Here is a 22391-nt window from a genome sequence, read left to right as displayed (position 1 = left end):
AGATGCCGCGAAAATCCAACCAAAGAGGGATATAAAACGCCACATACAGCTGGTGAACTTTTATTCTGCACTGAGGAAGACATGCTCAAAGTCGAAACGTGTTTGCATTCCGTTTGTTTTATTTGGACTTTATACTCTGCGGCAGTGGATGTATTTTCTGCACGCTGCATACATATGTCCTTTTTATTATAGAGTTTTATACATTTATATCAATAAATAATTTTGTACCTGCTGTGGATCCAGCCTGGAATTCCTTCGTAGCCAGATATTGGCACCCCTATGCTGATTAAATAGAGCCTGGCACGGCTCTATGCTTGTGAGTGCATACTCTATATTTTCTTATTTATACCATTATTGTACAGACTTCACTATGTATTGTTTCATTTATTTTTCATAGATTATATAAGAGGAAGCTGTTCCTAACTTCAAGACACTTTTGTTGGGAAGTGATATTACCCTTATAAGTGTCACATTGGGTGGTGTAGATATGTGGTAGCATTATCACTACCGGTATTGTCCTATTTATTTAGTAATGCAGAGTAAGCCCTTGTAGGAGTAGGTACTCTGCCGATATATGCTTGACCGGGGGAGAGATGAGGCAGGCACCTGATGGCAAGGGAGTCTGATCTTACAGTTCCTCACTCCTCCATCACGCGCTCTTTGTGATTCCCGGGAGCTGCAAAATCACGTCATTCTGGCTCCGGCATACTAAACAGCACAAGGGAGGAGTGAGGAACTGCAAGATCACATCACAGCCCAGGTAGAGGTAAGGAGGCTAGATGGGCCTCAAAAAATAAAATTAATTTGTGAGTGTGCAAGAATGTGTGTTTATATATACCTGTCAGTGTGTATGTCTGTCAGTGTGAGTGTGTGTTTGTGAGTGTGTGTGTGTTTGTGAGTGTGTCAGGAGGGACACATGGAGGGGCTGGGGGAGGTGGGAGAGACGCATGGTAGGGCTGGGTGGGAGAGACACATGGGGTATGGAGAGACACATGAGGGTCTGGGGTGGAATGAAACACAGGGAGGGACTGGGGGGAGAATGAGACACGTGGAGGGGCTTGGGGAGATTGAAACATGTGGAGGGACTGGGGGAGATTGAAACATGTGGAGGGACTGGGGGAGAATGAGACACGTGGAGGGGCTGGGGGGGAATGAGACACGTATAGGGGCTTAGGGAGAGAATCAGACATGTAGAGGGGATGAGGTGGAGAATGAGATATGTGGAGCGGCTGTGGGAGAATGAGATATGTGGAGCGGCTGTGGGAGAATGAGACATGTGGAGGGGCTGACGAGGGGGGAATGAGACACTTGGGGGGATGGATGAGACACACGGGGGGCCCCAGGGCGATTGTTTCTAGTTACGCCTCTAACTAGATACAAGCATTGGTGCCCTGGCATCTGCAACCCTCTCCTTGAGTGTGAGTGTGTCCCTGACATGCAGTGCGGCACTCTGTAATGCGCTCAGACTGTTGCAGCATGAAATACGCACTTAAGGGAGGCAGCCCAGAGCAGAGTACAGCTGCCTAATTACACCTACAGCAAGCGCCAACCCTGGCGCGTTGTGAGAAAGTCAGACCGCAGTCTGGGAAATTGGTGCCTACGCTATGACTACTTCACAGAGCACTGGAACTACAAACCACCTTGGAAGTATTCCTAAAGAGTCGGTAGGGACATCTTTTGATTTCCCTGATGGCTTGAGGGGGAGGCAATCAGAGCTGAAGCTTTTGTGCATCCTTCACTTTGGAGAAATCATTTTAAAGGGACATTAGAGTCACCAAAACAACGTTAGCTTAATAAAGCAGTTTTGGTGTATAGATCATGCCCCTGAAGTCTCACTGCTCAGTTCTCTGCCATTTAGGAGTTAAATCACTTTGTTTATGCAGCCCTAGCCACACCTACCTGCAGGTGACTTATTCAGGCTTCCTAAACACTTCCTGTAAAGAGTCATCTAATGTTTACACTTCCTTTATAGCAAATTGTGTTAGATTGAGAATGTCTTATCTTCTGCTATGTTAATAGCTTGCTAGACCCTGCAGGAGCCTCCTGTATATAGTTAAAGTTCAAATTATAGAACAGGAGATTAAAACTTTTAAAGTAAGTTACATCTGATTGAAAGTGAAACTATTTTTTTCATGCAGCTGTGTCAGTTACAGCAAGAGGAGTTGTGGCAATGGAAATAAAGGGGGAGCGGGACCTTGCTGCCCCTCTGAGCAAGTTACATGTGAGAGGTGCTCCTGTGAAACTGACTAGTTCTTACTCACCAAATCGAGATATTTCACTATTTCTACTTAGTGTCAGGATCGGGACAGGGATCCAACACGCAGAATACAAACAGGAGCTAGGTACGTATACCGGACCTTAGAATGGCCGGACTAACGTAAGGAGAAAGCAAAGAATGGTCAGAGACAAGCCGAGGTCGAGGGAACGAGAGAACAGGTAAGCGAGAGACGAGCCGAGGTCAAAGGACACTAGAGATAAGCAGGAACGAAAGTACAAGCCGAGTCAGAACCAAAGAGACAATAGTAATAAGAGCACTGAGTGACCAGACAAGCTAGAGCCACGACAGGGCAATGAACCATTACACACATCCCTATTTTATACCTAGCTCTTTGATTGATGACTCTGCCCCTGCCGAGCCCCGATTCGTTGTTTGGAACTAGATTGACAGGTCGGGACGTGATTGCCGTCATGACGTCGGCTCCTGAGCGCCGCATCATAAAAGGAAGCGGGGCTATCGCGGCCGGCGTGTAAACGGTTATGAGAGCTGTGAGGATTGGGTGAATCAGTCCCCCTGAGAGGACGGCCGTTAGAAAGTCTAACCTCCTCCGAGGTAGAGACTTCAGCTACCCTGACAGTACCCCCCCTCTCAGAAACGCCCACCGGGCAGAAGGAACCGGGGCAAGACGGAAAACGAGCATGAAATGCCCTGAGGAGACGAGGGGCATGCACATCTTCCCGGACCACCCAAGACCTTTCCTCAGGACCATAACCTTTCCAGTCAACAAGATATTGCACCCTCCCCCGAGAAACCCGAGAATCGAGAATGGACTTGACTTCATACTCCTCCTGACCCTCAACCTGGACAGAACGAGGGGAGGACACAGCGGAGGAAAATCTGTTACAAACCAAAGGTTTCAATAAGGAAACATGAAAGGAATTCGGGATGCGCAGGGCCGGCGGAAGAGCCAGACGATACACAACCGGGTTAATACGAGACAGAACCCTGTAAGGACCTATGTAACGAGGAGCAAATTTCATGGAGGGAACCTTCAAGCGGATGTTTCTGGAACTCAGCCATACCCTATCACCCGGGGGAAAAAACGGAGCCACGCGTCTGCGTTTGTCAGCGTGTCGTTTGGACACCGTGGAATTATGAAGAAGAATACGTCGAGTCTGATCCCACAACTTCCTCAGATTGGCAACATGAACATCAACCGACGGTATCCCTTGGGAAGGGGAAACCGACGGAAGAACGGAAGGATGAAAGCCATAATTCATGAAGAAGGGGCTAGAACGAGTAGAATCGCAAACGAGATTGTTGTGCGCAAACTCCGCCCAAGGAATCAGACCGACCCAATCGTCCTGGTGTTCAGAAACAAAACAACGCAAAAATTGTTCAACCTTTTGGTTGGTGCGTTCGGCAGCTACGTTGGACTGGGGATGATAGGCAGAAGAAAAATTTAATTTGATGCCCAATTGAGAACAGAAGGACCTCCAAAACCGGGAAACAAATTGGGACCCTCTATCAGAAACAATTTCAGAAGGAATACCATGTAAACGAAAAATCTCCCTCGCAAAAATCTCAGCCAATTCGGGAGAAGAGGGCAATTTAGGCAGGGGTACAAAATGAGCCATTTTAGTAAACCTGTCAATCACCGTGAGGATAACAGTATGCTTTTTAGAAACAGGCAAATCGACAATGAAGTCCATAGCCAAACAAGACCATGGTTTCTCGGGAATTTCTAGGGGGTGCAAAAGCCCACATGGAAGCGTATGAGGTTGTTTAGTCCTCATACAGACCTCACATGCCCCGACGAAGTCCTTAACATCCTTACGCAACAAAGGCCACCAGAAATCTTTAGAAATCAGAGAACACGACTTGCGTATGCCAGGGTGTCCGGCAAATTTACTGTTATGAAAACACTGCAACAGTTCCAGTTGAAGTTCAGGAGGAACAAAGTACCGATCCCCAGGAACAAGTCTGGGAGCCAGATGCTGTACTTTCTTGATCTCAGCAAGCAACGGGGAGTGAATCTTGATGCTTGTGTTGGCAACAATATTACACTTGGGAACTACAGAAGAAAAAACCATATCAGACATAGTAGAAGGTTCATGTTGGCGGGACAATGCATCAGCCTTAGAGTTCTTAGAGCCAGGTCTATAAGTGAGCACGTAGTTGAAATGAGTAAGGAACAAAGACCAACGAGCCTGCCTGGCGGACAAGCGCTTGGCTTCCCCTATATAGGACAAATTCTTGTGATCCGTCAAAATAGTAACCGGGTGTAAAGTCCCTTCCAACAAATGTCTCCATTCCTTTAAAGCCACAATGACCGCTAATAGTTCCCTGTCACCAATATCATATCTGCTTTCAGGCCCAGACAATTTCTTGGAAAAAAAACCACATGGGTGCAGCGGTTTATTCAAACCTAGCCTTTGGGATAAGATAGCGCCTATACCCGTCTCTGAGGCGTCTACCTCGAGTAAAAAAGGCAAGGAGGTGTCAGGATGAACTAATATTGGTGCTGAGGCAAACTGTTCCTTGAGTGTACTGAAAGCAACAAGCGCCTCAGAAGACCAGGTCTTGGTATCAGCACCCTGTCTAGTCATATTGGTAATAGGAGCAATAATAGAAGAGTACCCCTTAATGAAGCGCCTATAATAATTGGAGAATCCGATAAACCTCTGAATGGCCTTGAGTCCCTTGGGCAATGGCCAATCCAAAATTGATTGGAGTTTAACCGGGTCCATCCTAAACCCGTCTCCAGAAATAACGTAACCAAGAAAGTTTATCTGAGATTGGTCAAAGCTACACTTCTCCAATTTGCAGTACAAACCATGATGTAGAAGCTTATGCAATACCCTTCTGACTTGTTTGTGGTGAGTCTCAGGCTCTCTAGAGTGTATTAGTATATCATCCAAATAGACTATAACACATTCATGTTGAAATTCCCTAAGAACCTCATTAATTAGGTCCTGGAATACAGCAGGAGCATTGCAAAGGCCGAAGGGCATTACCGTATACTCATAGTGACCATAGCGGGTATTGAAAGCCGTTTTCCATTCGTCACCCTGCTGGATTCTCACTAAGTTATAAGCTCCCCTCAGATCTAACTTGGTAAAAATCTTGGAGCCTTTCAGGCGATCAAATAGCTCAGTAATCAAGGGAATAGGATAAGCATTTCTGATCGTTATCTTATTCAAGCCCCGATAATCAATGCAAGGCCGTTGAGTGCCGTCTTTCTTATCTACAAAAAAGAAACCGGTCCCGGCTGGAGAAGAGGATCTCCTAATAAATCCCTTGTCTAGGTTCTCCCGTATGTATTCCTCTAAGACTGAGTTCTCCTTAGTGGATAGAGGATATACAGTACCCCTCGGAGGCATAGTACCAGGCAGGAGTCTAATCTTACAGTCAAAGGACCTGTGTGGGGGTAAAGTATCAGCCCTCTTTTTATCAAAGGCTGCCTTTAAATCCAGGTACTGAGATGGTATCCGTAAATCTGTGGGCTGGTTAGAGTTACTTGGTGTGTCAACTACGCAAACCAGTGAGATTTTCTGTAAACAACCTTTCTGGCAACCCTGACCCCAGGAGACTATCTCACCTTGTTCCCAGTCAATAATAGGGTTATGCTTCTTAAGCCAGGGGTACCCCAAGACTATTGGAACTGAAGGAGATGAGATAAGCATGAGAGATATACCCTCCTCGTGTAAAATACCAATGGTTAACTTAACTGGTATAGTCTCACGAAAAATAACAGGGTCTGATAATGGTCTACCATCTATGGCCTCAACGGCCAAGGGTGTATCCCTTAGCTGAGATGGGATAGAGTGGTTCATGACAAAGGCTTGGTCAATAAAGCTTTCAGCTGCTCCGGAATCTATTAATGCCATAGCATTAAGTACTCCCTTTTCCCAAGTTAAAGAAACATGTAACAGAAGCCTATGATCCTTGTAATCATATGTAGAGGACAAAATAGAAACACCCAAGGCCTGTCCTCTTGAGAAACTTAGGTGCGAGCGTTTCCCGGACGGTTAGGGCAATTTAGGCGTGGGTGACCTCTTACTCCACAATACATACACAGACCTTCCCTTCTCCTGTATTGTCTTTCACTTTCTGAGAGACGAGTGTTACCTATTTGCATAGGTTCTGGGAGAGCTAGAGTTGTAGATTCAGAATTCTGAAATGCGGGAGCTAGTCTTAAGGAAGGTCTAGGAGTTCTATCTCGAGTGTTCTACCTCTGTCTCATGCGTTCATCTATTCGAGAAATAAATGAAATTCATTCTTCCAAATTTTCAGGAAGATCTCTTGTGGCAACCTCGTCAAAGATCTCATCTGATAATCCGTTCAGAAATACGTCCATATAGGCTTGTTCATTCCACTTGACCTCTGCCGCCAAGGATCTGAACTCTAACGCATAATCCACAAGGGTTAGGCTATGCTGTCTAAGACGTAATAGTAGTCTAGCTGCACTGGCCTTTCTTCCTGGAGGGTCAAAAGTCCTCCTAAAAGTAGTGACAAATGCATTATAATTATAGACTACTGGATTATCATTTTCCCACAGAGGGTTAGCCCATCTAAGAGCTTTGTCAATGAGTAATGAGATTATGAATCCAACCTTCGCCCTGTCTGTAGGGTAGGCGCGGGGTTGTAATTCAAAATGAATCCCTATCTGGTTTAGGAAACCTTGACAGGTATCCGGAGAACCGCCATAGCGTAAAGAGGAAGTAACACGGGAAGAGGCTCCCACTGTGGCTACCTCTAGGCCTGTATTAACAAGAGAGATGGGTGGTGTACTCATCTCCTCTGATTGATTACTAGGATGGGATAGTAATGCTTGCAGCGCCAGAGCCATCTGGTCCATTCTATGGTCCATGGCTTCAAATCTCGAGTCAGGAGAACCAATCTGAGCATTTGTACCTGCAGGATCCATGGCCCTGTCGTAATGTCAGGATCGGGACAGGGATCCAACACGCAGAATACAAACAGGAGCTAGGTACGTATACCGGACCTTAGAATGGCCGGACTAACGTAAGGAGAAAGCAAAGAATGGTCAGAGACAAGCCGAGGTCGAGGGAACGAGAGAACAGGTAAGCGAGAGACGAGCCGAGGTCAAAGGACACTAGAGATAAGCAGGAACGAAAGTACAAGCCGAGTCAGAACCAAAGAGACAATAGTAATAAGAGCACTGAGTGACCAGACAAGCTAGAACCACGACAGGGCAATGAACCATTACACACATCCCTATTTTATACCTAGCTCTTTGATTGATGACTCTGCCCCTGCCGAGCCCTGATTCGTTGTTCCGAACTAGATTGACAGGTCGGGACGTGATTGCCGTCATGACGTCGGCTCCTGAGCGCCGCGTCATAAAAGTAAGCGCGGCTATTGCGGCCGGCGTGTAAACGGTTATGAGAGCTGTGAGGATTGGGTGAATCAGTCCCCCTGAGAGGACGGCCGTTAGAAAGTCTAACCTCCTCCGAGGTAGAGACTTCAGGTACCCTGACACTTAGTGCTCAAATCTACTTACCTGTAGAACACTCTACTGCCCATTGCCTGTAGTTTAGAACTCAGACGGTCAGATTTAGCGTTTGAGTGGCTTGTGGGGGTTGGCGGACGATCTTCTGTCCAAGTTCTGTACTTGGCCCTTGCTTCGACCCTGCCCTCCCCCTCTCCCCCAACTCTTCTGAACCGGTGGTGGTTATCCCTATCCCTGTTGGTGTGCTTTCCTTGCGTCACCGTGGAGCTTGTTGCTGATTTGCTCATTTGACTACAAGTGGTCTGAACTCCAAGATGGCTGCCATCTGGTGGTTTTTGCATCACCCTCATGTGCAGACACAGACGTCCCATGGAGATGTCCTCCTTGCATTTGACCAGCACTGCCTTAACTTCTGGGCTAAGCTCCAACTACACAAAGCTTATGTTGCATTTAAGCCATAGGCCTTGAGATTTGCGTTGCAGCCATCAGTTCGCTCCCCTCTCCCCTCTGGTTATGTTGATGTTGCTACTTTGTCTCATCCCTATTTGGTACCTAGCATTTGGCTCACTACTGCCTCCTGGGACCACCTGTCAAAAAACCCTAACAACAAGAGGCATCTAATGTTTAAACTTCCTTTATTGCACATTCTGTTTTAATATAAAAATATTTTATCTCCTGCTCTGTTAATAGCCTTCTAGACCTTGCAGGAGCCTCCTGTATGTGATTAAAGTTACATTTACAGAGCAGAAGGTAAAAACCCATAAAGCTAATATTTGATTAAAATAAAAAATAAAAAATGTCATGCAGGCAATATCAGTCTCAGCCAGGGGAGGTCTGTCTAGGGCTGCATGTACAGAAGGAAAATTGATTTAACTCCTAAATAGCAGAGAAGTGAGCAGTGAAACTGTAGTGGCATGATTCAAAACTAAAGCTGCTTCATTAAGCTGAAGTTGTTTTGATGCCTATAATATCCCTCTAATCAAAACACCCCAAGGGTTATCTTTTTCTTCAATTAATATTGTTCATCGAGGTTGGTCAACCTCTGATAAGTATGTACCATCTGCTATGGAGAAATGAAATAATGAACAATGGTGTTATCTGAGCAACGTTATTGACTGTTTACTATGTAACGCTCCTACAGAGAGATTTCCTATTAACTGACAGGCGTACCAGGAGGTACTCACTCTGATAAAAGCAATAAACTTTGGAGTAAAATCAGTGTCCTTGTCATTAGCCAAACAGCTATCAAAGAGTCCACCCACTGCATTCCCAAAGATAGATTTATACCAAGTTAAGCTGGTTGTAAAATGAGATAAACTGTAAATACTTAATGATACACATTTATTTAGGCTTTAGTCACATCTACTAAAATTATTAAAAGGCAAACAGCAAAGTACTAAAACGAATAAAGGGCAAACACTGAAAGAATTATAGAACACAACATAAATGAATAAATGAAGGGAAATTTTAAACAATGTGTCAAGCTCTCAGGTGAAGCAAAGAATCCTTTTCCTGGAGTACACCTGAGAAATCTGTTATGGCAATCTTACATCAGCAGGTCTATATGGTCAAAGCATTCTAGAGCGTTTTATTCTTATCTGCTGCATATATTTCTTTATAGAAATGTAAGATTTTAAAATATTGCTTAGGGCAGATACAACTTAATGGCAGACTCAGATATTTCAAAAATAATTAAATCCTCTACAATTTGAATAGGTTACAGTTGTAGATTTGCCCCATACCAATAGAAGAAACACCATCTTCAAGAATATTTCACTCATACAAAAATATATTTCCAAAGAAAGTGTCATTGGAAATAATCTATAGGTTGAATATTGCTACAATTATTACTTTTAAATATTAACTAAAATGGAAACTTTTGACCCGAGCAGATAAATTACAGTATAAAATCAGTATCCATGCACCTTAATTCCAAACATTTTATATCTAGCAAACAGTACAAAGTTGGGAAAACAAACATTTCCCAGTTTTGCCATCATAGGGTGTGCTCTTCTTTAATTTGTGGTACTTAAAATATTGCAGAGGTTGAACTGTGTTAAAGTAAGCTTTACTACGGGATGCATATTTTGTGTCATAATGAAGGAGGTTGTTGGGTCATCCTGTTTTATAGATCCTCAAACTGATAAATGGACGTAGGATACAAAAGGAACTAATTTTCAACATAAAATGCTGCATTCCTCAACTAAAAAAATATATATCACAAAAAGGCAAATAATCACAGAGAGCACACATTTCACTCTTAATGAGTCCTCAACTAAATATATATATATGCATGTTAAACAAAAAGGCCAATAATCCACAATTCACTCATTATTATCAATACACCAACTACTATCACCCTTCAGTTTGTCTTTGGTATAAGTTCCCCATTCTCTATTTTGTCACCGGAACCCAAGTATGTCACTGTACCCATGCCCATCTCTTGAACCCCTGGAGTTGTTTTATCACACACATATATATGTAATTACTGAATATTTACTAGACATGTGCACCAGTGAACGTTTTGTTTCATATGAATGAATGCGTAAATAAAAATTTCATTCCTCCATTCTGAATTTCATCCAATTCAGTAAAAAATTATTTGTTTTCGTCCATTACGAAAATAACACTGCGCATGCACAAAAAAAAAGGACGGAGGGAGCAGGCAGCGCTACCAACTCCCTCCTTGTAATAAATATTAACAATGTTAAATCCTCCCGCAATGGAAGGGAATCTCTTCATTTCAGAATATGAATGCTCCCCTTGTTCGGTAGTTCATATCTCTAGAACGTCGTTCGTATAGGTGGTCAGGAAATAGTATGGGCAGTGGTTTTACCGGCGTTCATGCGAGTGCCTAGCCGAAAAGAGTTCCAGGCACTAGACAACCAATGCTTTCCTGTGAGAGCTTTGGCAAAGTGACAGAGTTTTACTTAGTCAGTATTGTGGAAGCACTTCTAGTGCCTGTCTGTGTAAGGCCACTGGATGACCCATTAGATCTTCTTTGTATACTTCAATTATCACCCTTACCTATCTCAGCCGCAGTGGGACCATTTGCCCAGCTGTCAACAGCTCCAGAACAGAGCACAATGCTTGATGTTGGGCAGAGGAGGATGCTAGATCCCTGCGGTTGCAAGGCCCCCCACAGAACACATACTACACGATGCAGAAAAGATCTCAGGATGCTTTGCTCCAATTACAACCACCTTGCTTCAGGCAGGCAGGTAAGCTCACTCAACTGCTAACCCATAGTCCCTTATCACTCTATACATTAGTATGTGCTATACTAAGTCATACAACTTTTTTTTTTATTTCCTTTATATTTGCTTTGAGAGCTTTCTAATAAGTCTCTTATTCCATGCTAAGTCTCCTAATCATACTTGTTAATTCAAAAAGTCTGTATTCTCTAGTCCTAATCGGTTTCCAGCCTCACTTGTTTTGAACTACAATTCAAAGTGGAAGTCAGAGGCTGTGCTGATCTGTCATACAACTCATTGAGAAGTATATGACTGGCTAGTGGCGCACATGCATGATTTGTCAGCAAGGCTTTTCAACTGAGAAGCCTGTGATGGAACAATGTTCAGCACCAATGAGGAAATCTATGAAGGACAAACAGTAGATTTAGAAACGAGTTCTGCAGCAAATATTAGAACACACAAAATATGTCAAATAAAATATTAAATATGTTTTATGGGGTATTTATACACAATAATAGTTATATTTTTTCTTTTCAATTAAATGTTCCTCAAATGAGGGATGCGACTCTGCTTTCTTTGACCTCGTCGTGCATTAGACTATGACCTCGATTAATTCTGCATAATAAACCCCAGTTACAGAACAGGAATAAACTTTATATTGTGTGCAAGACAACATAGAAAAGTGGGCCAAAGTAGGTAACAAGATCCTATTCTGGTTAATTAATCATTAGTCTACAATTAGATCACTAAACAATCGCAAAGTGGCAAGTTTCAGTCATTAACACATCAGAAAAAAATTGAATGTCTAGGAGCAATTTCTTAAAAAAATAATTTCCTACATAATTTCTAAGAACAGGTGCCATGTAAAAAGAAATAAGAAAAAACAATTTGTGCTAATGCCTCTTGGCAAAGAAGCATAATTAAGACGAATGAATTGAACTTATAAGAGGCATTTGACAAAAATTAATGTAACCAGGTACATAAAAGTTTATGACAGCAGTGGCATTGTGTTACCTTGTACTTGTCAAAACAAGCCAGTTGATCTGCAGTGACATACTGGTGGCTAAACATATTGAAATTTGCAATTTAGAGTTTCAGTCCAGTATGTTTTTTTTCCAAAAAAAAGTCCTCTGACTTCACTGACGCTGCCAAGCAGCAGATAGAAGAGGTTACCCTGAGTAGCAGCCTTGACGTGTGTGTTAGTTTGTGCACTGTCCTCTTATCAGCTAAGAGCTGAGCTGCTGTAGTCACTCCCTAAGAAGGCAGGTACTTAAACTATACAGGTAACCTTGTGCTTTCCTAGATGGAATTACAGTGCAGGACTAAATAGCTGTGCATATAAAATAATAGAAAAATTACTATACCAATCCTTCCCTGTGTATTTTCTTCTTTTCCCAGTCTTATTTCTTCTTCTTTAAAAAAAAAAAAAAAAAAAATCTTTATTTTTGCGAGTTATTGCAGAAATAACAACACGGCATGTGAATTGCATGAGAATGTAAATGACAAAGAAGCTTGACAAAAATATAACTGAGCTTTAACCATCTCAATTTAGTTTTAATGGCTTATGTTCCCCCTCTCGCCTAAAGAAAGTTAAAAAAAAACATATCTGGAGGGGGGGGGGAATCGGGTGATATGCTTTATGCGCCCTGTAGCTTATCGTCACATCATCATTAAACATGGGCTTATTTAAGGCACCTATGGGGTACGTAATGAGCTTAGAAGCCTGTAATAACTTAGGGTTGTGGCTAGCGACAACAGGCGCCGAGTCAGAAGGCTGTGATCATGAGCCGAGCTTGCATTGTAATGCTTATATACAAGAAATAGATACATTTGCACGTTCAAAAAAAGGGGTACAGGGAAAACTAAACAAGGGGCTCAACCATTAGCTTACAGAGCTAGAACAATAGTAGTAAGATCATTAAAAGGTAAACATGAGGTGTGTAATGGTGGCTTTATCAGTAGTGATGTCGCGAACATAAAATTTTCCGTTCGCAAACGGCGAACGCGAACTTCCGCAAATGTTTCGCGAACGGGCGAACCGCTATAGACTTCAATAGGCAGGCGAATTTTAAAACCCACAGGGACTCTTTCTGGCCACAATAGTGATGGAAAAGTTGTTTCAAGGGGACTAACACCTGGACTGTGGCATGCTGGAGGGGGATCCATGGCAAAACTCCCATGGAAAATTACATAGTTGATGCAAAGTCTGGTTTTAATCCATAAAGGGCATAAATCACCTAACATTCCTAAATTGTTTGGAATAACGTGCTTTAAAAAATCAGGTATGATGTTGTATCGATCAGGTAGTGTAAGGGTTACACGCGCTTCACAGTGACAGACCAAACTCCCCGTTTAACGCACCGCAAACAACCGCAAACAGTCCATTTGCACAACCGCAAACTCCCCATTTGCACAAGGTTGAATACCAAGCTAGCCATGTCTCGTTCCTTGTCCTCACAGATGTCATCCTTCCTCCACCCAGCCACATACAACACCAAGGGTCCCTGAAAGGTGACAACAAGCCCCCTGTATTTTTTTTTTAAATGTACACTACTGTTACACCAGATATGAGTTGCACTGGTGTGACACTGTGCCCTGGCAGGCCCTGAAACGCACACGTGTGAAGGAAACTGACTGCTATTATTTCACAGTCAAATTTCTAGTTTTTTTTTAATGTACACTACTGTTACACCAGATAAATACCTTAAAAATATTGGATAGCGCTAAAAATCATGATCACTATATACTTTCTCTACAAACCTCTAAAACGAACCAAACTACTCATCCATCCACTATACCACTTTATCCCACCTAGAACTAGTGCCCAGTTAAAATACTTGACTCTTACTTAACCACACTCAGTCATGCCACACACATTTCACCACTACTGAATCCCTCTGACTACGGCTAAATTCATCTTCTACATCAGAACACTACTCCTAAGATTGGGTTGTATCCATGTCTGGGGTCTTTCATTTAGAATAGGGGCAGCTTTGGTCTCCTTCAACACTGACACTCCAGTGCATATTATTAAAAGATTGGGCAGATGGAAATCCTCAGTCTACAACCGATATATTCCTCATCCCGAGAAAGAATGAGGAAAGCTTTTAAAAGTTTGGCTTTGTAAATTTGATGCAATAAGTGTGTTTTTCTTTAATACCTTTTCACCCTCTTTGCATGAACCCGATTTACATATATTACTAATATGTTTCTGAACATATATATTATATTATTCACTCACTCACTCACTCTCTGGGCCAGCCTAAGACATCATACTGCCTAGGTCCAACGTAAATGACTATGGGGGATATTGTATAATAAACACAGGTTACTGGCTATGGGGGGGATAATGTATAATAAACACAGGTTACTGGCTATGGGAGGGATAATGTATAATAAACACAGGTTACTGGCTATGGGAGGATAATGTATAATAAACACAGGTTACTGGCTATGGGGAGGATAATGTATGATAAACACAGGTTACTGGCTATGGGAGGATAATGTATAATAAATACAGGTTACTGGCTATGGGGAGGATAATGTATAATAAACACAGGTTACTGGCTATGGGAGGAAAATGTATAATAAACACAGGTTACTGGCTATGGGGGATAATGCATAATAAACACAGGTTACTGGCTATGGGGGGGATAATGTATAATAAACGCAAAAATAAATAAATAAATAAATAAATAAAAGAAAATGAATGCAGCTTCAGAATTAATCTAAATTGTATGCTGTCTAGGAGGTGGGAGGGTCTGGGAGGGAGGGTCTGCTGCTGATTGGCTGGAATGTGTCTGCTGACTGTGAGGTACAGGGTCAAAGTTTACTCAATGATGACGAATAGGGGGCGGACCGAACACCGCATATGTTCGCCATCCGTGGCGAACACGAACATGCTATGTTCGCCAGGAACTATTCGCCAGCAAACCTTTGGGGACATCACTATTTATCAGCTATTATTTGTGTGGGCCCCTATTTGTACAGGATGGATTGCTTTTGTTGTTGCTGGGTGACTGGTCTGGAAAAAAAAAGTCCAGGAAAAATGCCAGCTGTGCCCCCAGCTGTGCCCCCTCAAAAGATCCAGAAAGTCTGGGTTGGGAATTAAGGAAAGGGCTTGCAAAGGCTACGGACAAGAGATATGCAGCTGTTACAAGCCGTTTACAGGCATACCCCTATGAAAAAAAATGGGTGATTATTATTATTATATTATTTATATAGCGCCAACAAATTCTGCAGCGCTTTAATTGGGGTATATCTACTAAACAGTGATTAGTATTTTATTTATTTTGCCACAACTTTCCCTTTAAACATGTTTTTAATTACAGCTAAAAATATATATGGCTTTTTAAAAACGTATTTTTATTAAGATAGATAGAACACATTAAGAAATAATTATTTTCAAATATTTTTTATTTAATTTTTTTTATATTTTACAACATTATATGCAATACAACATCATTATTACAGAGTATCTAAAAAAGCAAAAACATGTCAATTTTCATAGATAACATGTTCAAGAATATATACAGCATTAATAATATAATTGCAACAATATAATATTACTTGTTTATATGTAATAACGAACCTTTTATGGGGATAAAGAAAAATAATTTTATTAACAATAGAAGAACTAATTCTAAAGCATAACAAAGGTTCATAGATGCAACACAGCATTACACTTAATTTATTACACATAAATAGCATTAAAGGAAAATGTAACGGCACCCCCAGGCATAAAAGGGTTAACAGCTGTTTAGTAGATCTTCCCTTCCAGATATACAGGCAGCTACTGTAGACACCAATCCACCGAACCGGAGAAGCATATGAATGACGTAAACAGTTGAACCGGAACCATATGAATGCTGTAAACAGCCGAATAGAAAAAAACATATGAATAGGTTTACACTCCTAGCAGTCAAACTGGAACAGCATACAATAAATCCCCCCAAGAACGAGACAAAGCTCCGTGTTGAGGGTCAAGCAGTGAACAGACAGAGCTGTGGGTTTATTGCTCATATATACACATTAGTACCACCCACAGGGTTTTGGAAAACAACCAATAAACACGTACAATACACTCAGACACTCCCACACAAAATCCTCCCCTCTGCCTGTGATACAATTACCTTACACAATGGGTAATGTAATTATAACAGGCAGAGAAATACAGTTTTTCCACAGAATCAGCATACTCAAAATACAAACATACGTCAAAATCATACAAATTGGTCCAGTGGTTCAAAAGATAGATCGTAGTCCTTTGTGACCAAGTGAAGCATGGCTTTTCTGCCCAAAACCAGTTCCACAGAGTCTTCTATCCTGGAGATAATTGGGAAGTAATCCAATTATCTCCAAGGACAGAGGCAAAACTCCATTGATTGGACTCCAGTTGGCTGACATCTCACTCCAATTAGCTCTTGGAGATGTCATTAGTCTAGGGGTTCACATACTTTTCCCACCTGCACTGTGAATGTTTACATGGTGTGTTCAATAAAAACATCGCAACATTTCATTCTTTGTGTGTTATTAGTTTAACTCCTTAAGGACTGAGGACGGTTCAGGACCGTCATTGGCATTGTTACAATGTCACTATTGATAAATTTGAAAAAATGTATGTTTTGAAACCGCAATATCCTACTTGTACCTATAGCCCTATAACTTGCAAAAAAAAGCAAAAAAGCAAGTAAACACTGGGTATTTTAAAACTCAGGACAAAATTTTGAATCTATTTAGCAGTTTTTTTGTTTTTTTTAAGTCTTTCTTTTATTATGGCATGTGCGTTATGGGGTACAGAATAAAAAGAGGAGGCATTGTGGGGTAACACAGGTAAAATATAACAAGATGATTTGTAGTACACTCCTAAGAAAGACTGCCATATATTTTTTTTTTTATAAGCGTCATTTGAACAACAGAATGGTACAGGCTTGGTAAACTAAAGTGAGGAAAAATAAAATACAGAAAAGAGAAGAATCGATGCTTAGCAGAGCTTGTCAAGATTATGTGTAGAGTAAGGAGATCGATATTTCGACAGCGGATGTTCTCTTATAGTGTAAATGGTTTAACAAGATGAACACGTCAGGTAGTAGTAGTCAGAGGAGTGACAAAGAAGGAAACCCTGAATTGTACATTTCTAATATAAACAAGGCTATGCAGTACATTGTATACTATTTGTGTGTCTAAGGTGTGACAGAAGAACAGTGCACGTATTAAACTGTTAATTAGCACAAAAAACAACAGATTATGAGGCCCCTGGCAACGATTATGAACAAGGAGCTAGGTACTAGCGTGTTTGAGAGAGTCCAGGTATGAATTAGGCTTTACAGACCCACTGTGAGTAGCAGTGCTAGCTAGTCCAGGAAAAAAACGGTAAATGTGTTAAAGGCAAATCAACGACCAGGGTTATAACAGGCATTTAACATGGGGTACAGTGTGCCCTGTGGTGCGGTGTGGGTGAGCAATAGCCTAACTTCCCGATTCAACCTAATAACCTGGGGCAGAGGGTGTTCGTATGTGAAGGCTATCGCCATGGGGCAGGTGTTCACATCAGATCAAGCGTGTCTAGCTTCCTTTAGTGGCAATTCTGATTAACCTAGGTTGTACGTAATTGACGAACTAGGAGATATAGTCATAGGGTAACGTGTTATTTAGCCTAAGTTATTCGTAAGTGGCAGCTAGGGAAACATGCAGTTATTAAGGCTGAGTTAAACATTATGTGGTGAGGGTAAAGCAGGTCATTTGTATATCTAACATCAGTATAGGAAGGTTGTTACACTTGCATCGATCTGTATGAGTCCAGGGTGATGGGCATTGCAGTTGCCAAATTGGGTCTTCAGCCTACCCCTCCGTGTGGGATGGCGTCGCTAGGAAGGAGAGTCAGTCCATCAGGTTGTGGGGGGAAGTCCTCTGTAGCCCCGAGATGAATGGAGAGATTTCCTTGTTCTGCGCTTGATTGGGATACCGTCCAGCTTCTCCCGTTTGCCTGTTCTGGCCATCCGGTCGCTTGGCCCGTTGTGCTGCGATTTCCCTCCTGGGTCCAGGTTGGTCGAATGCCTTTTGTCTTCAGCCCTAGGCTTTCACGGGGGCCCGCACCACATGTCCATTGGCCCCATCGTCAGGGCCGTGGGCCCAGGGTTCCACCGAGACCCGGCTATCTCCCTGGGTGTGTGGGTGGTGGTGGAGAGCTACCTCCTGGTGAGCTCCCAGCTCGGAAGAAGAATGAGGCAGTTTACTAGGTGTGTGGAGGGTTCGTAGCGCCCCACGGCTTCGCTCCAGTGGTCTTTTCCCTTTCGGGTGTTTGCGTGCAAGTCTAGGACATTTGCTGCTGCGGCGCCATCTTGGGGCGCTGTGTACTTGTGTGGTGATCCGCTTACGGCCAGGTTGCTTGGGTGTCTCAGTATTCATGCGTGTGCATGGAGTGGGTTGCCATGCCCGACGCTCCAGCTTTGCCCAGAAGGCTGCAAAGATTGCGTTGAGCCTGGCTGTGTAATCCGGCACTGTCGTGTGGCATCCTGTCATCTCATCTGGTGCGTGTGCCGCCGCCATTTTAAGTAGGCCACGTGCTCGGCTATCCCAATGCTGCGGGTCGCCGGGCTGTGTGTTCAGCCTGCGGTCGCTTCTTCTCTCGCTTGATGTGGACCGAGATAACCCCCTTCGGTCCATGGGGGGGGTTGGAGGTGAGGCCCGTATCCAGGTCAGACAGCGTGGGGAGCGGCCGCCTCCCCACTGCTCGATCTCCGGTAGGCCTCATGTTGTGTTGTCGGGTCCTGAGGGAGTACAGGCTTGGTTCAGGTATCTGGCGGTTCCCCCGGGTGTCCCCGTCACGGTGTCTCATCTCCGGTGTGTGGTTGTGCCGTGTTTGTCGTGGGATTTCCCCGATAATCGCCAGGTTAAGCGGGAGTCGAGGCTCAGGACAACCGCTCAGCTCAGATGCTAGGCTCCGCCCCCTATTTAGCAGTTTTTTTTATTTGCTTTTGTAGATGAGTAAAAGATATTTCAAATAAAAGTCAAAAAACATGTATTTTTTTCATCATATTTTTTTTTTTTTTTAATTAAATTACATGAGATTATATAAATAATGGTAGGTAAAGAAAGCCTTTTTTGTCCTGAAAAAAACAACATATAATTTGTATAGGAACAGTAAATGAGAGCGCAGAAAATTACAGCTAAACACAAACACCACAAAAGTGTAAAAAGAGGCCTGGTCGCAAATGTACAACATCGCAAAAACAGTCCAGTCCTTAAGGAGTTAAGCAGACTGTGATTGGCTATTGTTGTGACTTAGATGATGATCAGATCACATTTTATGACCAATTTGTGCAGAAATCCATATCATTCCAAAGGGTTCACATACTTTTTCTTGCAACTGTATATAACATCTTATATTGTTTTGTTATGTCTCTCTGTGACTTGCCTAGTCTCTCTGGTGTTATAGTATAATTTAGAAATAAACAAAGATGTTTAAATCAAAGAAAAGAAAATGTTACTTGCGCTTTCTCCTTAATCCCTATGTATATTTAGACAAATGGAGGTCATTTAGTTGCTCCAATGGCCATTGGAGGGATGCCCGCCTGCCAACGTCAAGGCAGACCCCCCCTAAGCGGGTCCTAACACTGACCCTTCAGCCTGCTTCCTTGAGCTTCTGGCAAAGATATCTCTAATGAGACAGAAAGGGGTATTTTTTATATACACCCCTTTACTTATTAACCCTTAATAGGGAACACATGGGATGGGTAGCAGCATTGTAACCAGGCTGTGTGATACAAAGTAAATACAAATACAAAAAGAGAAGTCCTGCGCTTAAGCAGCAAGGACTACAACACACATCAGCCCCAATATATAGTAAAAACCAAAGAAAAGAAAATGTTACTTGCGCTTTCTCCTTAATCCCTATGTATATTTAGACAAATGGAGGTCTTTTAGTTGCTCCAATGGCCATTGGAGGGATGCCCGCCTGCCAACGTCAAGGCAGACCCCCCCTAAGCGGGTCCTAACACTGACCCTTCAGCCTGCTTCCTTGAGCTTCTTGAAGCGCAGGACTTCTCTTTTTGTATTTGTATTTACTTTGTATCACACAGCCTGGTTACAATGCTGCTACCCATCCCATGTGTTCCCTATTAAGGGTTAATAAGTAAAGGGGTGTATATAAAAAATACCCCTTTCTGTCTCATTAGAGATATCTTTGCCAGAAGCTCAAGGAAGCAGGCTGAAGGGTCAGTGTTAGGACCCGCTTAGGGGAGGTCTGCCTTGACGTTGGCAGGCGGGCATCCCTCCAATGGCCATTGGAGCAACTAAATGACCTCCATTTGTCTAAATATACATAGGGATTAAGGAGAAAGCGCAAGTAACATTTTCTTTTCTTTGGTTTTTACTATATATTGGGGCTGATGTGTGTTGTAGTCCTTGCTGCTTAAGCGCAGGACTTCTCTTTTTGTATTTGTATTTACTTTGTATCACACAGGCTGGTTACAATGCTGCTACCCATCCCATGTGTTCCCTATTAAGGGTTAATAAGTAAAGGGGTGTATATAAAAAATACCCCTTTCTGTCTCATTAGAGATATCTTTGCCAGAAGCTCAAGGAAGCAGGCTGAAGGGTCAGTGTTAGGACCCGCTTAGGGGGGGTCTGCCTTGACGTTGGCAGGCGGGCATCCCTCCAATGGCCATTGGAGCAACTAAATGACCTCCATTTGTCTAAATATACATAGGGATTAAGGAGAAAGCGCAAGTAACATTTTCTTTTCTTAGGTAGTAGAAGGTGACACTGTAGACGCAGGTGTCTGGCAGGAGACACATGCTTGAGCTGGACTTGGTTGATGATGGCAGAAATGTCATGAGGGGCCAAGACAACCAGAGGGTGGCCGAGGACCAGGTCTACAGTTCTTTCAATAAGATCTCTGGCAGCAAAAACAGCCCTAAGGCAGGAAGGGGTCCCTCTGGCCACGATATCCAGCTGGCAGGAGAAATATCCAATAGGCCTCTGGCGGCCTCTTAAGTCATTTGTTTGGGTAAGGACTCCTGTAGCATGGCCTTGTCTTTCAGAGACAAATAATTTGAAGGGTTTGGTATAGTCTGGCAGGCCCAAAGCAGGAGCAGATGCAATGGCACGTTTTAGAGTGTGGAAATTGTCCAGAGCTTCATTGGTCAGGCAGAATGGGTCTGACTTGAGTGCATCATAGAGTGGCTTCTGGGATCCATGCTCTGCAGTAGGAAATGAGGCCTAAGAAGGCATGAAGAGATTTTGAAGTCCTTGGAGGTGGAATATCCAGTACTGCTCTGACTCGGTCCCGAGTGAGATGTCTGGTACCTTGAGATAGGCAATGACCAAGGAAAATTACTGTAGGTTGACAGAATTGCAGCTTGAGAAGTGAAGCTTTGCATCCTTGTTCTGCTAAATAGCAAAGGAGACTAATTGAACATTCTTCAGTTGTGGGTATGTCATCTCCACAGAGTAGTAAATCATCCACATACTGGAGCAAGACAACTTCCGGGTGGTCTGCTTGCCACGGGTCAAGGATGGAGCACATGGCTCTTGCAAATTGACTTGGAGAGTTTTGTGCCCCTTGGGGCATGACAGTCCAGGTATACTGTTGCATCTCATGGGTGAAAGCAAACAGGTATTGACAGGTTGGATCCAGTGGAACACTGAAGAAGGCATTAGCCAGATCAATGACTGTGAAGTATTTTGCAGATGGTGGGACTCCAGAGAGCAGAGTGTGAGGGTTTGGCACAAGAGGGGTGTCCAGGACAGTTGCTTCATTGACAGCACGGAGATCCTGAACCATTCTGTACTTCTCTGGCTCACCTTTGGGAGTTTTCTTCTTCACAGGAAATAATGGAGTGTTACACTTTGATTTACATTTCACAAGAGCACCCTTCTCCAAGAGTGCTTTGATTTGAATTGAAATAGCTGCAGCTTGAGCTGGTTTTAAAGGATATTGTGGTTTTCTTGGTAACTTTGCTCCTGGAATGAGCTTTACCACCACAGGTGGAACTTTTAGGTGGCCTATGTCCTCTGGGCCTGAGGACCATAATTTAGCAGGCACCTTTGTCTTTAACACATCTGGAAAGTTGGACCTCTGTTCCTCTGCTTCCCCACGGGGTTCTTCTAAATGCAGCATCAGAGGCAGGGAGCACAAGGCTGAGGTGTCTGACTCAGATAGAGGAGTAGACAGTTCTACTTGTCCATCTGGAGTGAAGGTGATAGATGCCTGCAGGCGTGAGAGGACATCAGCGCCTAACAGGTTAATTGGGCATGTGGAGGATACCACAAAACGAGCAAGCAGGCTAGGATAGTTGCCAACTCGTAATGGAGTTGTTAAAGGACTGTGTCTTGGTTGGCCATCCACTCCAACACAAGAGACATCCATATTTGACAGAAAAGATGGGTCTGGCAGGTCTTGTTCTCGTAGAACACTTCGGGCTGCACCTGTGTCAACAAGAAATGTGGTAGGTTGTCCTTCAATGGGTAGAGTCACAGTGGCAAGTGGCCCCCCCTTTAT

The 22391-nt window shown here is 43.1% G+C and overlaps 1 protein-coding gene across 2 annotated transcripts in view; it reads right to left on the bottom strand.

The window, feature by feature from the left end:
- LOC134608542 (ethanolaminephosphotransferase 1-like) overlaps positions 1 to 22391 on the bottom strand; it is a 167262-nt gene that overhangs the window by 79046 nt on the left and 65825 nt on the right. The window contains exon 1 of one of the 2 annotated variants that reach the window (XM_063451425.1): positions 11903 to 11993. The exons of the other annotated variant lie outside the window; for it this stretch is intronic. Coding sequence (XP_063307495.1) covers positions 11903 to 11959 — 57 coding nt within the window. The 5' untranslated portion in view covers positions 11960 to 11993. Of the gene's footprint in view, positions 1 to 11902; positions 11994 to 22391 lie in introns of those variants that run through there. 2 annotated transcript variants of the gene reach the window in all.

Source organism: Pelobates fuscus, chromosome 4 (genome assembly GCF_036172605.1).
Source record: "Pelobates fuscus isolate aPelFus1 chromosome 4, aPelFus1.pri, whole genome shotgun sequence".
Lineage (NCBI taxonomy): Eukaryota > Metazoa > Chordata > Amphibia > Anura > Pelobatidae > Pelobates > Pelobates fuscus.
Note: the sequence above shows the minus strand (reverse complement) of the source record. Positions and strands in the feature narration are given on the sequence as shown.